The sequence below is a fragment of the Aythya ferina genome (genome assembly GCF_964211825.1).
Source record: "Aythya ferina genome assembly, chromosome: W".
Classification (NCBI taxonomy): domain Eukaryota; kingdom Metazoa; phylum Chordata; class Aves; order Anseriformes; family Anatidae; genus Aythya; species Aythya ferina.
Window position 1 is genome coordinate 10,693,241 of NC_140313.1, and position 16,413 is coordinate 10,709,653.

Sequence of the window (16,413 nt, forward strand, 5' to 3'; positions counted from 1 at the left end):
ATTTTCTACAATGTCAACTCATTGAACGAGCATCTTACTAGCAATACCAACACATTCACTATGCCCTTGAGAGAACCACAAGAAGAATTACATTTCTTAACAGCTATGAAGCTATATAGCAGTTTTTCTAGAATTTGTAACTCTTTCGACCTCAAACCTCCAAGTATTCTGACACCGCTTGACTAGAGCATTAACCTGGCATTCTTGTTATACCCTGTTCTCACACCCTGCTATTCATTAGTATCCTCCTTATTCCTTTCCTCCTAATTTCTAACCTAAATCTCCTCTGCCTTAGTTTAAAACCATTCCCCCTTGTCCTATCACTATCAACACATGTAAACAGGCGTTCCCCCTCCGGTTTATACACTCCCTTCAAGTACTGGAAGGCTGCAATGAGGTCTTCCTGGAGCCTTCTCTTCTCCAAGCTAAACAAGCCCAGTTCCCTCAACCTTTCTTCATAGGGGAGGTGCTCCAGCCCTCTGATCATCTTAGTGGCCCTATTATTGGTCAAAGCACTCAGAAAAACAACTAGAAGAAAACAACCCCACCTGCAAGAAAACAATCCCCTTGTGATTAGTAGTCACGTAGACCTTATCCTTGGTACCCGCTGCTGGTAACAATATTTTCCTGCATTCCTCAGTTGGGCGATGTGGGAACACTGTCATAGAAGCTTCTCACAGTTATCCTGGTATCTTGGTTTGCTCAGCTGCAGCAGGCCGTGGGATCTATGCTGTTTCCCGATTCCCTCAACAATTCCCCCTTCTTCTTTTGAGCAAACCAAGCCTGACACAGCAGTTTTACAAGTAACTCTTTTAGCTATACCTACAACACACTACGATGATTACCACCACCATAAACCAAATCTTTAATCCCCTTGTGACTAAACCCAGCAACCATCTACACCTTGTTTCAAACAAATCATCGAGCTATTAATTGAAAGAACCGATATCATTTTGAGTCTCTCTCATGTACTACTCTTCTGGAGTAGGTGACGCCCGGGACAGACAGGGTGACATTATACTGTTCTGACCATCTCCGGCACTCACAGATTTTGTTGTTGCTTGATCTTGGTCACAAGTGCAAACATTGCTGACAATATTAGAATCTCCGTCCGTAATTTCTCCGTCCGTTGGAACATTCTGGACGGCCTTCACGAACCGGCTTGGCACCCAAACTGGTCCGGCCGTTGTAGAGACACAGAAATATCCCCGGCCAATGAACAAGACAGGAACTGGACCCTTCCAGACTCCTGTAGCAGGATCATGGTAACTTACTCTTATTTGCGGCAGCACATTTGGTGCTGCTTTATTCATGGATTGAAAATGGATACTTGCAGGAGGATCTTCTCGGTCACCGGTCAAGCATAGATGATTCAAGACGAATAACGCCTTGGACAGTCGCTCATCAACATCTTTAATTTCTTTTAACCTTGCTAACTGTTCCTTTAAGACTTGATGTGATCGTTCGACAATTGCTTGGCCCGTGGGAGAATATGGGATGCCTGTGATATGCGTTACTCCCCACATCTTCATAAAGGTGCTGATCTTTTTGCTGACATACGCTGGGCCGTTGTCCGTCTTGATCTGCTGTGGTACCCCCATGATGGCAAAGCACACTGTCAAATGCCTGCACACATGGAGTGCCTTTTCCCCTCCCTGTGCTGTTGCCCATATGAATCGTGAAAAGGTATCAATACACACATGCACATATCTTTTAGTACCAAATTCTGGCATGTGCGTGACATCCATTTGCCATACCTCGAGTGCCTTAACACCCCGTGGATTAATACCCAAGCCTAACCCCGGCCCATGATGACTGCAGGAGGGGCATGCTCTTACTATTCCTTTAGCTTCTGCCCAAGTAAGTCCAAACATTCTCCGAAGACCTTTTGCATTCTGGTGAAACATTTCATGCGACACACGTGCATGCATAAAGTCACTTTCTGGTCTTGCTGTGATTACACTTACCAACTTGTCTGCTTGCGCATTACCTTCTGCTAATCCAATTGAGAACTGGTGACTACGTATGTGAATGACACAGTAAGGTGCGGTTCTTCCTTGAATGGCATCTCGCAGTTGCAGAAACAATGACAACAATCTGTCCTTCTTAGTTTGCCGTATCAAGGCGTCCTCAATCCGGTTCACTACATTGACAACATACAGAGAATCTGAAACGATATTAATTGGCTCATGCATCCAGCGTTGGCAAGCCCAAACAACTGCGGACAATTCTAGTGTTTGTAATGTATCCGCTGTTGTCCCTGTAATTAGGTGATTTTCCCAGGTGCCATTCTCATACCACACACACACTGCCTGCCTACTTACTGCACCGGCATCAGTATAGACTGTGCGACCCACTACCGGCCGAGGCGAAATTTGCGGTACCGCTTGCCATTTATACGATCTTATAACTTGCCATAGAGGCCCTTTCGGGGCCTGGGAATGTACCAATCCCGGGAATCCTAGCACGGCTTCTTGTAGAGGAATGGATTGCTGTAAACACCATTCCAAATGATCCTGAGTTATCGGTAGACTAATATCCCCGGGTTCCTGGCCGCTGATATCAATACTCCGAGAGCGACCCTTACGTACCAATTCCGCAATAGCTTCCGCCCGGGTCTGGATACTCATTTTTGGCTGTATTGATAGAAAAATCCATTCCAAAATTCGAAAATGTTGCCCTATCATCCTTCCTTCATAATTATCTATTTTAGTTATATCACTTCTACTTTTAGGGTCAGTGGCATCCGCCTCACACTGTTCCTGTCTTTGTTGCCCCTTATTTTCACCCTCTTCTTTTTGCCACTGACCAATCACTGCAAATGGGTGAGACACATGATTGACTATTACAAAAGAGAGTGGAAGTTTTGTGATGCGTCTGCAAGCCGCGCCAGCTGCAATCTTTAAAGATATGCGGGAAAGGGCCTGCCGTTGTTCATTCATCAGTGTAATGCTTTGTTCTGCCCTCCTACCCCGCAACAAAGGTAACAATAGAGCCAGGTCATCATTACTAATTCCCACGATACGCCTGACCCACTGAATATTGCCCAAGAATGTTTGGACGTCCGTTAAATTATGCAAAGTAGTAGATATATCGACCTTCTGTGGTCGGATGGTAGAGTCTGATATCTTCCATCCCAAGGATAGCCAGGGCCGTTTCCGCTGAACTTTTTCTGGAGCTATCTTTAGTCCTTTCGCTTCCAGGGTGTCGTGGTTTAACCCGGCTGGCAGCTAAATACCACGCAGCCGTTCGCTCACCCTCCCCCCTCCCTCTCTGGGACGGGGGAGAGAAATGGAAAGTGAAGCCCGTGAGTTGAGATAAAGACAGTTTAATAAGACAGGAAATAATAATAACAAAATAATAATAACAATAATAACAATAATGTTACAATGGTGATAATAGGAAAGTAATAATAATATGTACAAACAAGTGATGCACAATGCAATTGCTCACCACCCGCTGACCGATGCCCAGCCTAACCCCGAGCAGTCCGGCCCCCTCCCCCCGGCTAGCCACCCCTATATATTGTTTAGCATGACGTCAGATGGTATGGAATACCCCTTTGGCTAGTTTGGGTCACCTGTCCTGGGTCTGTCCCCTCCCAGCTCTTACTGCACCCCCAGCCTGCCTGTTGGCAGGACAGAGCAAAAGGCTGAGATGTCCTTGGCTTGGTATAAGCACTGCTCTGCAACAATTAAAACATTGGGGTGTTATCAGCACTCTTCTCATCCTAAGCCAAAACACAGCATTCCACCAGCTACTAGGAAGAAAATTAATTCTGTTCTAACTGAAACCAGGACATCTATCCACCCCTTATTCCATACCATTTATGTCATGCTCAGGTTACACTCTGTTTCATACATTCTAATTAGTCACCTATAGTAGTCATAGTAGTGATAACATACAGTATTATATAGTAATTAACATGGTACAATTCAGTTCATGGGCTATTCTCACCCAGTATTAAATCTCCTTGAGGTACACACCGGACCTCTCCGTTCTTTTGCATCACCCACCAAGTGTATCCAGGTCCCTGAGCGAAAACAATTCCACGAATAGGTTTGCCTTTTCCTGAGGCAGGAGTAGCCCAGACTGTTTTACCCAGCATATTTCTTACATGCACTACAGGAACTTTATCCCCATCTACAGTACGTAACAGGTTTGATTGGGCAGGTCCAGCTCGGTTGGCAGATCCCCTAGTATTGACTAGCCAGGTGGCCTTTGCCAAATGCGTATCCCAATTTTTGAATGTTCCATCGCCCATTGCTTTTAATGTAGTCTTTAACAGTCCGTTGTATCGTTCAACTTTCCTGGAGGCTGGTGCATGATAGGGGATGTGATACACCCACTCAATACCATGTTCTTTAGCCCAAGTGTCTATAAGGTTGTTTCGGAAATGAGTCCCATTCTCTGACTCTATTCTTTCTGGGGTACCATGTCGCCATAGGACTTGTTTTTCAAGGCCCAGGATAGTGTTCCGGGCGGTGGCATGAGGCACAGGATATGTTTCCAGCCATCCGGTGGTTGCTTCCACCATTGTAAGTACGTGGCGCTTGCCATTGCGAGTTTGAGGGAGTGTGATGTAATCAATCTGCCAGGCCTCTCCATATTTATATTTCAGCCATCGTCCTCCATACCAAAGAGGCTTTGACCGTTTGGCTTGCTTGATTGCAGCACATGTTTCACAGTCATGAATAACCTGTGCTATAGCGTCCATGGTCAGGTCCACCCCTCGATCACGAGCCCATCTGTATGTTGCATCTCTACCTTGATGGCCTGAGGTGTCATGGGCCCATCGGGCTATAAATAATTCACCTTTATGCTGCCAATCCAGGTCCACCTGAGCTACTTCAATCTTAGCAGCCTGATCCACCTGCTGGTTGTTTTGATGTTCTTCAGTAGCCCGATTCTTGGGCACATGAGCATCTACGTGACGTACTTTCACAGCCAGGTTCTCTACCCGAGCAGCAATGTCTTGCCACAAAGCAGCAGCCCAGATGGGTTTGCCCCTACGCTGCCAGTTGTTTTGCTTCCATTGCTGTAACCATCCCCACAGGGCATTTGCTACCATCCATGAATCGGTGTAGAGATAGAGAACAGGCCATTTTTCTCGTTCAGCAATGTCTAAAGCCAGCTGAATGGCCTTCACTTCTGCAAACTGACTCGATTCACCTTCTCCCTCAGCAGCTTCTGCAACTCGTCGTGTAGGGCTCCATACAGCAGCCTTCCATCTCCGATGCTTCCCCACAATACGACAGGACCCATCAGTGAACAGGGCATATTTCTTCTCATTCTCTGGTAACTGGTTGTACAGTGGGGCTTCTTCAGCACGACCCACCTCCTCCTCGGATGATATCCCAAAGTATTTGCCTTCTGGCCAGTCCATAATCACTTCCAATATTCCTGGGCGACTGGGGTTTCCTATTCGAGCCCGCTGAGTAATCAGTGCAACCCACTTGCTCCACGTAGCATCAGTTGCATGATGCGTAGAAGAGACCCTTCCCTTGAACATCCAGCCTAGTACTGGCAATCGGGGTGCTAGGAGGAGCTGCGCTTCAGTACCGACCACCTCCGAAGCAGATCGAACTCCTTCATATGCTGCCAATATCTCCTTTTCAGTTGGAGTATAGCAGGCCTCAGACCCTCTGTATCCCCGACTCCAAAACCCCAGGGGCCGACCTCGAGTTTCCCCAGGTTCTTTCTGCCAGAGGCTCCAGGTGGGGCCGTTCTCCCCGGCTGCAGTGTAGAGCACATTCTTTACATCTAGTCCTGTTCGAACTGGCCCAAGGGCTACTGCATGGACTATTTCCTGCTTGATTTGTTCAAATGCTTGTCGTTGTTCAGGGCCCCATTCAAACTCATTCTTCTTACGGGTTACTTGGTAGAGCGGGTTTACAATCAGACTGTAATTTGGGATGTGCATTCTACAAAACCCCACAACACCTAGGAAAGTCTGTGTTTCTTTTTTGTTAGTTGGTGGAGACATAGCTGTTATTTTGTTGATCACATCCATTGGGATTTGACGACGTCCATCTTGCCATTTTATTCCTAAAAACTGGATCTCTCGTGCAGGTCCTTTGACTTTATTTTGTTTTATGGCAAAACCGGCTTTCAGAAGGATTTGGACTATTTTCTTCCCTTTCTCAAAAACTTCCTCTGCTGTGTCACCCCACACAATAATGTCATCGATGTACTGCAGGTGTTCAGGAGCTTCCCCCTGCTCTAGTGCAGACTGGATCAGCCCATGGCAAATGGTAGGGCTGTGTTTCCACCCCTGGGGCAGCCGATTCCAAGTATATTGGACTCCCCTCCAAGTGAAGGCAAATTGTGGCCTGCACTCTGCTGCTAGAGGGATGGAGAAAAATGCATTAGCGATATCAATTGTGGCGTACCACTTGGCTGCCTTCGATTCAAGTTCGTACTGAAGTTCCAGCATGTCCGGCACTGCAGCACTCAGTGGTGGCGTCACTTCGTTCAGGCCACGATAGTCCACTGTTAGTCTCCACTTGCCATTAGACTTTCGCACTGGCCATATGGGACTATTGAAAGGTGAATGAGTCTTGCTGATCACTCCTTGGCTCTCCAATTGACGAATTAGCTTATGGATGGGAATCAGGGAGTCTCAGTTGGTGTGATATTGCCGCCGGTGCACAGTTGTGGTAGCGATTGGCACTCGCTGTTCTTCGACCCTCAGCAACCCCACAACAGAGGGGTCCTCTGAGAGACCAGGCAAGGTAGATAATTGTTTAATGCCTTCTGTCTCTAAGGCAGCTATACCAAAAGCCCACCGGAACCCTTTTGGGTCCTTGAAATATCCTCTTCTAAGATAGTCTATGCCAAGGATACATGGAGCATCCGGGCCAGTCACAATGCGGTGCTTTTCCCACTCATTCCCAGTCAGACTCACTTCAGCCTCCAATACAGTCAACTGCTGAGATCCGCCTGTCACTCCACAAATATAGTTGGGCTCTGGTCCTTTATATCTTGATGGCATTATAGTACATTGTGCACCGGTGTCTACTAAAGCCTTATACTTCTGTGCGTCTGACGTGCCAGGCCATCGAATCCACACAGTCCAATAAACTCGATTGTCCCTTTCCTCCCCCTGGCTGGAGGCAGGGCTCCCCTAATCCTGGTCAGAATCTTCTTCATTTCTGTGTTTGAAGGACTGTCTGATGGAAGTTGGAGCAGCAAACTTTTCAGAGAATCCCTTTTTCTTGATTGTTTTCTTTTGCAACTCACGTACCCGTGCCTCTAGGGTCGCAGTAGATTTTCCATCCCATTTTCTCATGTCCTCTCCATGGTCTCGTAAGTAAAACCACAGGGTGGCACAGGGTGAGTACCCACCATATCGTCTTCCTTGTGTGGATGAACGCCTACCCCTGATAGCTGAGACACTGCTCTGTACAGGTACGGAGGAGAATAATCTCTCTTCAAGTTGGTGAACCTTTTCAGAAAGTTTCTCCACAGTGTTCTCTTTTGGTCGGTGGACACTGGTTGGTTCAGGTGGGGATGAAGATAGATTCTCTTTAAGTTGGTGGAACTCTTCAGAAAGTTTCTCCACAGCTGAGACGCAGGCCTGTAAGGAAGAGGAGAGACTTTCTTCGTACTGCCGGAGTTGTTTAGCCACTTCATCCACTGTGGGTTCCTCGTCCTCTTTCCAGGCCATTATTGCCAATGAGCTGGCATATGATGATGGTGCACTCCGTACAAACTTCCGCCACATGGGTCGTGTACACCTGACTTCATCTGGATCTTTGGATGTTTGTCTGAGGTCTGGATCCTCATAAATCACTTCCTGTACGGCTAATTCCCTCAGGTACTGGATTCCCTTCTCCATAGTGGTCCACTTGCCTGGTAGACATAAAAGTTCTTCCTTGAAGGGATACCTTTCCCTCACAGCTGAGAGGAGACGCCTCCAGAGGCTGTGAGATTGTGCTCCATCTGCAATTGCTTTGTCAATGCCTGCGTCTCTAGCAAGGGATCCCAGTCGCTTGGCTTCCCTGCCGTCTAATTCCACACAATTGGCTCCAGAGTCCCAGCATCGGAGCAGCCAGGTGACAAGCTGCTCACCTATACAGCGACCAAAATCTTTTCGCACATCTCGTAACTCACGCTCGTTTAGGCTTCGGGTAGTTACTGTTGATTTTTCGGCATCCTCATCTTCCTCCTCCTGAACCCTTGATGGCCCAGCGTCGTCGTCGTCTCCATCGTCTCTATACCTAGATTTGGCAGAAGACTCTCTGCGTTCTAAACGACCTGAATCTCTATACCATTTTTTCACCTTCTCTACAGGGGCAGCTTGCACTGCTACTGCTCGTTTCTCTGACCTTGTTACAGGGTCTGCCACAGAGGTTGGAATACTCTCCGCAGGGTCAACTTGCACTGCTACTGCTCGTTTCTCTGACCTTGTTACAGGGTCTGCCACAGAGGTTGGAATACCCTCTGCAGGGTCAACTTGCACTGCTACAGCTCGTTTCTCTGACCCTGTTACAGGGTCTGCCACAGGGGTTGGAATACCCTCTGCAGGGTCAACTTGCACTGCTACAGCTCTTTTCTCTGACCCAGCCACAGGAGCTGGAGCGGCTGCAGGAGCTGAAGCAGCTGCAGGAACCGGAGCTGGAGTGGCTGCAGGAACTGGAGTTGGAGCAGTTGCAGGAGCTGGGACTGGAGTAGCAGCAGGAGCTGGAACTGGAGCGGCTGCAGGAGCTGGGACTGGAGCAGCTGCAGGAGCTGGGGCTGGAGCGGCTGCAGGAGCTGGGGCTGGAGCGGCTGCAGGAGCTGGAACTGGAGCGGCTGCAGGAGCTGGAACTGGAGCGGCTGCAGGAGCTGGGGCTGGAGCATCTGCAGGAACTGGGACTGGAGCATCTGCAGGAACTGGGACTGGAGCATCTGCAGAAGCTGGGACTGGAGCGGCTGCAGAGTCCACCGTAGGGGTCACAGTGGCCGTTAGATCTGTCACAGGGCTTGGAGTGGCCGCAGGGTCTGTCACTAAGTTGATAGCAGTATCAATGGCAGCTCGATAGGCATGAGCCAGGCCCCAGCATGTTACAATGATTTGTGTCACTTTGGAACTGCCAGAATCATGACACCTTTTTCTCAAGCATTCTGCCAGTTTTTGAGGATTTTGCAGTTGTTCAGGGGTGAATTTCCAAAACACTGGGGGTGCCAACTGCTCTAGATGCCTGCCCATATCCTCCCATACTCCCTGCCACCCACAACTATACTGCCTCCGGGCAGATCTCCGGATGAGCTTCCTAAGTAGTTGTTTAACTTTAAGCAGAACCTGAAGTGCATTCAGGAGGCAGAACAACAAGACTATGCTGGTCTGAGTATCCCAAGAATATTCAATATCTTGGAGAGCTATTGTAGCAAGCTCGGAGGGTAAGAGGGTGGTGAAGGAGGAAGGCATAGTGATGCAGGAGGATACAGGGGTGGTGAAGGAGAAAGGGAGAGTAATCAACTAAGAAAAAATATCTTCCCCTTTCCCCTCCACAGATTGACTCCCTAATGGAAAAAAACAATAGGTATAATTGCTAATAGTTTCCAAGATACAGTTTCCAAAATACAGAGTCGACGATGTTACTGAGTACAAATACCAAGTTAGAGTCATGACCAGATATCTCATCGTCTCATAAGCCATTGCTACAACACTCAGTACCATAATGATCTGAAACCAGGGCCCGGAGAGGATAAACAACATGACAGAGAGCAAGTACGGAAAATAATGTACTATAATACTCAATTTGGAAAACAGGCGCAGCAGAGTTGAGATTAAAGCGATCGGCATTATGACAAGTGACTATTAAGCAGGTCTAATACTTACACCAATTTTAGTTTAACACACTGTGGTCAGATCTGCCGTTATCTCAACCTTTCGTGCCCCACGTTGGGCGCCAAAAAGACTGTCGTGGTTTAACCCGGCTGGCAGCTAAATACCACGCAGCCGTTCGCTCACCCTCCCCCCTCCCTCTCTGGGACGGGGGAGAGAAATGGAAAGTGAAGCCCGTGAGTTGAGATAAAGACAGTTTAATAAGACAGGAAAATAATAATAACAAAATAATAATAACAATAATAACAATAATGTTACAATGGTGATAATAGGAAAGTAATAATAATATGTACAAACAAGTGATGCACAATGCAATTGCTCACCACCCGCTGACCGATGCCCAGCTTAACCCCGAGCAGTCCGGCTCCCTCCCCCCGGCTAACCACCCCTATATATTGTTTAGCATGACGTCAGATGGTATGGAATACCCCTTTGGCTAGTTTGGGTCACCTGTCCTGGGTCTGTCCCCTCCCAGCTCTTACTGCGCCCCCAGCCTGCCTGTTGGCAGGACAGAGCAAAAGGCTGAGATGTCCTTGGCTTGGTATAAGCACTGCTCTACAACAATTAAAACATCGGGGTGTTATCAGCACTCTTCTCATCCTAAGCCAAAACATAGCATTCCACCAGCTACTAGGAAGAAAATTAATTCTGTTCTAACTGAAACCAGGACACAGGGTATTCTGAATAAACTGTAGATCGGAATCCTGGAAGCAATCTGGCCTGCAAAACAGAATGTCATCCATGTAATGGTAAATAATGACATCACACCACGCTGTTCGGATTGGCTCCAAGGCCCAGGCTACATATAGTTGACATAATGTGGGGGAGTTCTTCATACCCTGCGGAAGCACGAGCCACTCGTAGCGTTTTGCTGGGGCTTGCTTGTTAATGGCAGGTACCGTAAAGGCAAATCTCTGGCAGTCCTTGTCTGCTAAGGGAATTGTAAAGAAACAGTCTTTTAAGTCTATGATCAAAAGGGACCAATGTTCAGGCAGCATGGTCGGGGATGGTAAACCAGGTTGCAAGGCTCCCATAGCTTGCATTTGGTCATTTACTTTTCTGAGATCTTGTAGGAGTCGCCACTTTCCCGATTTCTTTCGAATCACAAAAATCGGCGTGTTCCAGGGACTCGTGGATGGGTGTATGTGTCCTGCCTGGAGCTGTTCTTGAACTAAAGTCTGTGCTTGCTGCAACCTGTCTGTCGTCAATGGCCACTGCTCCACCCAGATAGGCCGATCAGAATGCCATGTCAAGGCCAGGGTGGGCGGTTGCTCAGCAGTGGCCACTAAGGAAAATCCTTGCTGTCGGTAGTAATCACTGCCCCAAGCTGAGAAAGTATATCCCTCCCGATTAACATTTGAAGATTTGCGGGCAGTGCCATCACGTACAGTCTAGCTGAAATCGTTTTCTCTTGGAATTTTAACATCACAACCTGTGCACTGAGATATGTCGCTGAGCTGCCGCCAACTCCCGTAATTCCAGTGGCTGGAGATGTTAGTGGCCAATGTTTTGGCCATATCGTGATGCTGCAGATCGTAACATCCGCACCAGAATCGATCATGCCGGTGACAGTAATTTGGTGTGATCCGATGGATAATATCACATTCATCATAGGTCGGGAGGCCAGAGATCTGGTAAAACAGATAACATGGTCCGTGGAGCCAAAACCTCCTGTTCGGTCGACCTGTGCTCCCGCACAGGGTTGATAATTTTGGAGTGCAACAAGTTGGGCTATTCTGGTACCTTTCGGAATAAACAAGGGTGGGTTGAGCGTGTACGCCATGACTCTAATTTCTCCTACGTGGTCAGCATCGATAACCCCCGGAATGACCATCAATCCTTTAAGGCCTACAGAGGATCTACCTAATAGCAAGCCGCCTAATGGTGTGTTTGATAGTGGGCCTTGGATCCCCGTAGGAATGGCCGCTACAGACTTATCGGAAAGCGTGACGCTTACTGATGTTGCCAGGTCCACCCCGAGGCTTCCTCTGGTGGCTGGGGCATTATTGTCGAGAAATCCGCCCCGTCTGGCTGTACTGCGGCTACTGTTGTCGTCGCGCGGCCGAACGCACTCCTCTTGGAGTTTCCCTGAGCCCTGCACATCGGTGTAGCATGTGTATCAGATCGGCATAGGTCGCACCAGAGGGTAGCTGTACACTGTCTTCTTGTATGGCCAAGCCTCCCGCATCGATAACATCGCCACTGCTCCTGGGGGTTACGTCTCGAGGGACCACCATTGGATCGGGACACTATGGCAGCCAAAGGATCACCGATGGCTGATGCAACAGCTTGAGCCATCACAGCTGCTTGCTTGGACTGATCAACACACTCTACCCTCTCCAACATCTCTTCGATGGGAGCAGTTTTTGGTAGTGTAGCTAGGATGCTTTGGGTTTTTGTGTTCGCGTTGTCAAAAGCAAGCATTCTAAACATGCTCCGTTTCAAGTCTGGTGTCAGGTCAGGATGATCCATGATCGCTGTCCACAATCGGTCGATGAACTTGGCATAAGGTTCACCTTGGGCCTGGTGGATTGAAGCAAATGGAGGAGCTTTCTTTTCCCCAGGGAGGGCAAAAAGAGCTCGAAGTGCAAGCTGTGCAGCTGTTCGATGAACAATCTCAGGGAACTGCAGCTGAAGCTGAGGGTCGAAGTACGGGCCTGTCCCTGTTAGCATTTCAACTGTGGTGCCATATAGGGGGTCCCCCGTTGGACGCGGTTGACTCGCTTCCACTTGTGCCAATCGTAGCCATTCTCTTTCAAAAATCAACAGTTGAGAGGGAGTTAACAACAGACGGGCTATGTTTTGGCAGTCGAAGGGACACATCAAATCTGCCTGGAAGATCCAGTGAATTATCTGTCGTGCTGCTTGGGAGTGTAAGCCATAATCCATGACTGTTTTTCTAGCTTGTTGTAGAAGCTTCCAATCATGTGGCTGCCATGATCCGGTGCCTTGCCCAGAGTTGACAATAACTGGGCAGGCCAAAGAGGAGGAGGCATGCCAATCTCCCTCGAGAATGGCGTCACGTATGATACCCGACCACCTGGTTGATATCGGTGCTGATGGAGTTGGGGTGGCAGATAACGGGGGAGAGACACCCTGGGTGGATTTATGGTTCTCTGGCGGCGGCGCAGATGCTGGGGGCATCGTGTCGAGATTTTCCGGTGCAGGAGGCGAAGAGGGCAGTTCACAGGCCGCATCCGTACCGGGCTCAGACAGTCCCTTGGCGATGGCTGCTGCTGAGTCCTTTATTGAAGAGGTCATGCCTCGAACCGGGGTCAGTATAGGACCCGATGGAAATAATCGTGACAATGAGGTGTCGGATTTCGTAGTCGATGTTTTGGTAGCCCCAGACTGCACGGACAAAGCCTGTGTTGCTGCCATGACAACCTGGCGTTCGGCCTTCAGACCGCTCAGGGCATCAATCACCAAACGCCAAGTTTTACATAAATCCTTGTCAAACTTTCCACGTGTGGTACTCGTCTGACATAAACGGTCTCCTATGAGTTGCCACTCATCTGGGCTAAAAGTTTGAGGGGTCTCCTTCAGAAAACCCTCCTTCTGGGCCCAATTTATCAAGGATTTAACCTTTTTCGTATTGCAAGCCACGCCTCTCATAGTGAGGATGTTAGAGAGAAGCTGCACGGCCGCCTCCGCCTCCATGGTTACGCGATCTCCGCCCTGCTGTTGTTCGGCGACGCCTCTTATCTCCCGTAGCAACTCGATCCCGGACGGCCTGCGTCGCACCGTGATCACGTCAATTTCCCACGTTCCGTAGCAATTCCGCGTCCCGCCGCGATTCCGCGTCCCACCGCGATTCCGTGTCTCACCGCGAGTCCGTTTTCCGCGTCCCACCGCGATTCTGCGTCCCACCGCGATTCCGCGTCCCTCCGCGAGTCCGTTTTCCGCGTCCCACTGCGATTCCGCGTCCCTCCGCGAGTCTGTTTTCCGCGTCCCACCGCGATTCCGCGTCCCACCGCGAGTCCGTTTTCCGCATCCCACCGCGATTCCACGTCCCTCCGCGATTCCGCGTCTCACCGTGAGGCCCGTGTACAGTGTTTTCGGGTCGGTGTCTGGTCTGCTCCAGCGCCGGTCAGATGGGCGCTCCGATGTCCCGGCGGCGCGGCGGGGTCGCGGCGCCGCTGCTCCCGACGCCGCTGGCTTCTTGGTCCCCCTGTGGTCCGATGTGCCGGCGCCGCTAGTGTCCCACTGCGCTGCGATGTCCGTCCCGGCGCCGCTGCGATGTCCTGTTCAGGTCAGCCTGTTCGGGCGCCATATATTGCAGGAAGCACAGCCGAAAGCACGACAGACACCAGTAGAGTCAGATCATGCTCCATTTTATTGCCCGAATAGCCTAACTTTTATAGAGAACTTAACAGGGGTGGACAGTGTTTCACACAAGATTATTGGTCAAAGCACTCAGAAAAACAACTAGAAGAAAACAACCCCACCTGCAAGAAAACAATCCCCTTGTGATTAGTAGTCACGTAAACCTTATCCTTGGTACCCGCTGCTGGTAACAATATTTTCCTGCATTCCTCAGTTGGGCGATGTGGGAACACTGTCATAGAAGCTTCTCACAGTTATCCTGGTATCTTGGTTTGCTCAGCTGCAGCAGGCCGTGGGATCTATGCTGTTTCCCGATTCCCTCAACACCCTTCAAGTACTGGAAGGCTGCAATGAGGTCTTCCTGGAGCCTTCTCTTCTCCAAGCTAAACAAGCCCAGTTCCCTCAACCTTTCTTCATAGGGGAGGTGCTCCAGCCCTCTGATCATCTTAGTGGCCCTCCTCTGGACCCGTTCCAAGAGCTCCACATCCTTCTTGCGCTGGGGGCCCCAGGCCTGCACGCAGTATTCCAGGTGGGGTCTCACAAGGGCAGAGTAGAGGGGGACAATCACCTCCCTCTCCCTGCTGGCCGCCTCTTTTTTAATGCAGCCCAGGACATAGTTGGCCTTCCAGGCTGCAAGTATGCACTGCTAGCTCATGTCCAGCTTCTCGTCCAGAAGGAAGTCCATCAAGTCCTTCTCTGCAGACTACTCTCAAGTTCTTCTTTGCCCGGTCTATATAAATACCTGGGATTGCCCCAGCCCAAGTGCAAAACCTTGCACTTGGCCTTGTTGAACCTCATTACGTTCTCATGGGCCCACTTCTCCAGCCTGTCCAGGTCCCTCTGGATGGCATCCCTTCCCTCTATTGTATCGACTGCACCGCTCAGCTTGGTGTCATCTGCAAACTTGCTGAGAGTGCACTTGATTCTGTCATCTATGTCGTTGATAAAGATGCTGAAGAGTACCAGTCCCAAGACCAACCCCTGAGGGACACCACTTGTGACTGGCCTCCACCCAGACATAGAACCGTTGACCACAACCCTTTGGCTGTGACCAACCAACCAATTCTTTATCCACCTAACAGTCCATCCTTCAAATCCATACCTCTCCAATTTAGAGAGAAGAATGTGGTGAGAGACCATATCAAAGGCTTTGCTCAAGTCCAGGTAGATGATATCCATCACTCTTCCTTTGTCCACCGATGCCATCACTCCATCATAGAAGGCCACCAGATTGGTTAGGCAAGATCTGCCTTTGGTGAAGCCGTGCTGGCTGTCTCGAATCACCTCTTTATCTTGTGCATGCCTTAACATGTCTTCCAGGAGGATCTGCTCCATGATCTTCCCAGGCACAGAGGTGAGGCCCACCTGCCTGTAGTTCCCCGGTCTTCCTTTCTCCCTTTTTTAAAAACGGGAGTAATGTTTCCCTTTTTTCCAGTCACCGGGGGCTTCACCCGACAGCCATGGTTTTTCAAATATGATGGAGAGTAGCAACCACATCATCCATCTCTCTCAGCACCCTGGGATGCATACCATCTGGCCCCATGGACTTATACACACCCAATTTCCTTAGGCAGTCCTGGACTTGTTCCACTGCCCCCGTGGGACAGAATCCGCTCCTCTCACCCTCTCCTTGAGGTTCAGGGTCCTGACAGACATAGGAAACTTGACCACCAGTGAAGACTGAAGGCAAAGCACTTATTGAGTACCTCATATTTTTACATGTCTAAGAAAAGCCAGTTCTCCCGTCTCATTTATCAGAGGGGGAACACTCTCCTTGGCCGGTCTCCTCCTGCCTATGTATCTGTAGAACCCCTTCTTGTTATTCTTCATATCCCTTGCCAAGTTCAGCTCCATCTGTGCTTTGGCTTTCCTGATCCCGTCTCTACACATCCGGATGACACCCCTGTATTCCTCCCAGGCTACACAACCCTGCTTCCACTTCCTGTACATTTCCCTCTTTTCTCTCAGTTTAAGCTGAAGGTCCTTGCTCAGCCATGCTGGTCACCCACCTCCTCTGCTCTATTTCTTTTGCTGAGGGATGGAGAGCTCTTGCACTCTCAGAAGGGTGTCCTTAAAGAGCTGCCAGCTCTGTTCCGTTCCTATGCCCTTAAGGACAGTTTCCCAGGGGATCCCAGCAAATAGTTCCTTGAGCAGCCGGAACTTTGCTCTCCTGAAGTTCAGGGTCCTAACTCTGCTTTTTGCAGACACATATTCCTCAAGATCACAAACTCCACTAGGGCATGGTCGCTACAGCC

The 16,413-nt window shown here is 49.4% G+C and overlaps 2 protein-coding genes across 6 annotated transcripts in view; one reads left to right on the forward strand and one right to left on the reverse strand.

Moving 5' to 3' along the window:
- Positions 1 to 16,413, forward strand: part of LOC311426281 (uncharacterized protein) — a 312,708-nt gene that overhangs the window by 241,023 nt on the left and 55,272 nt on the right. The window lies entirely within an intron of this gene.
- LOC311426295 (endogenous retrovirus group K member 10 Gag polyprotein-like) overlaps positions 1 to 16,413 on the reverse strand; it is a 47,805-nt gene that overhangs the window by 17,961 nt on the left and 13,431 nt on the right. For 2 of the 5 annotated variants that reach the window (XM_084502634.1, XM_084502633.1), the window contains exon 3: positions 8,673 to 13,390. The exons of the other annotated variants lie outside the window; for them this stretch is intronic. In XM_084502634.1, coding sequence (XP_084358760.1) covers positions 11,786 to 13,390 — 1,605 coding nt within the window. In that variant the 3' untranslated portion in view covers positions 8,673 to 11,785. Of the gene's footprint in view, positions 1 to 8,672; positions 13,391 to 16,413 lie in introns of those variants that run through there. 5 annotated transcript variants of the gene reach the window in all.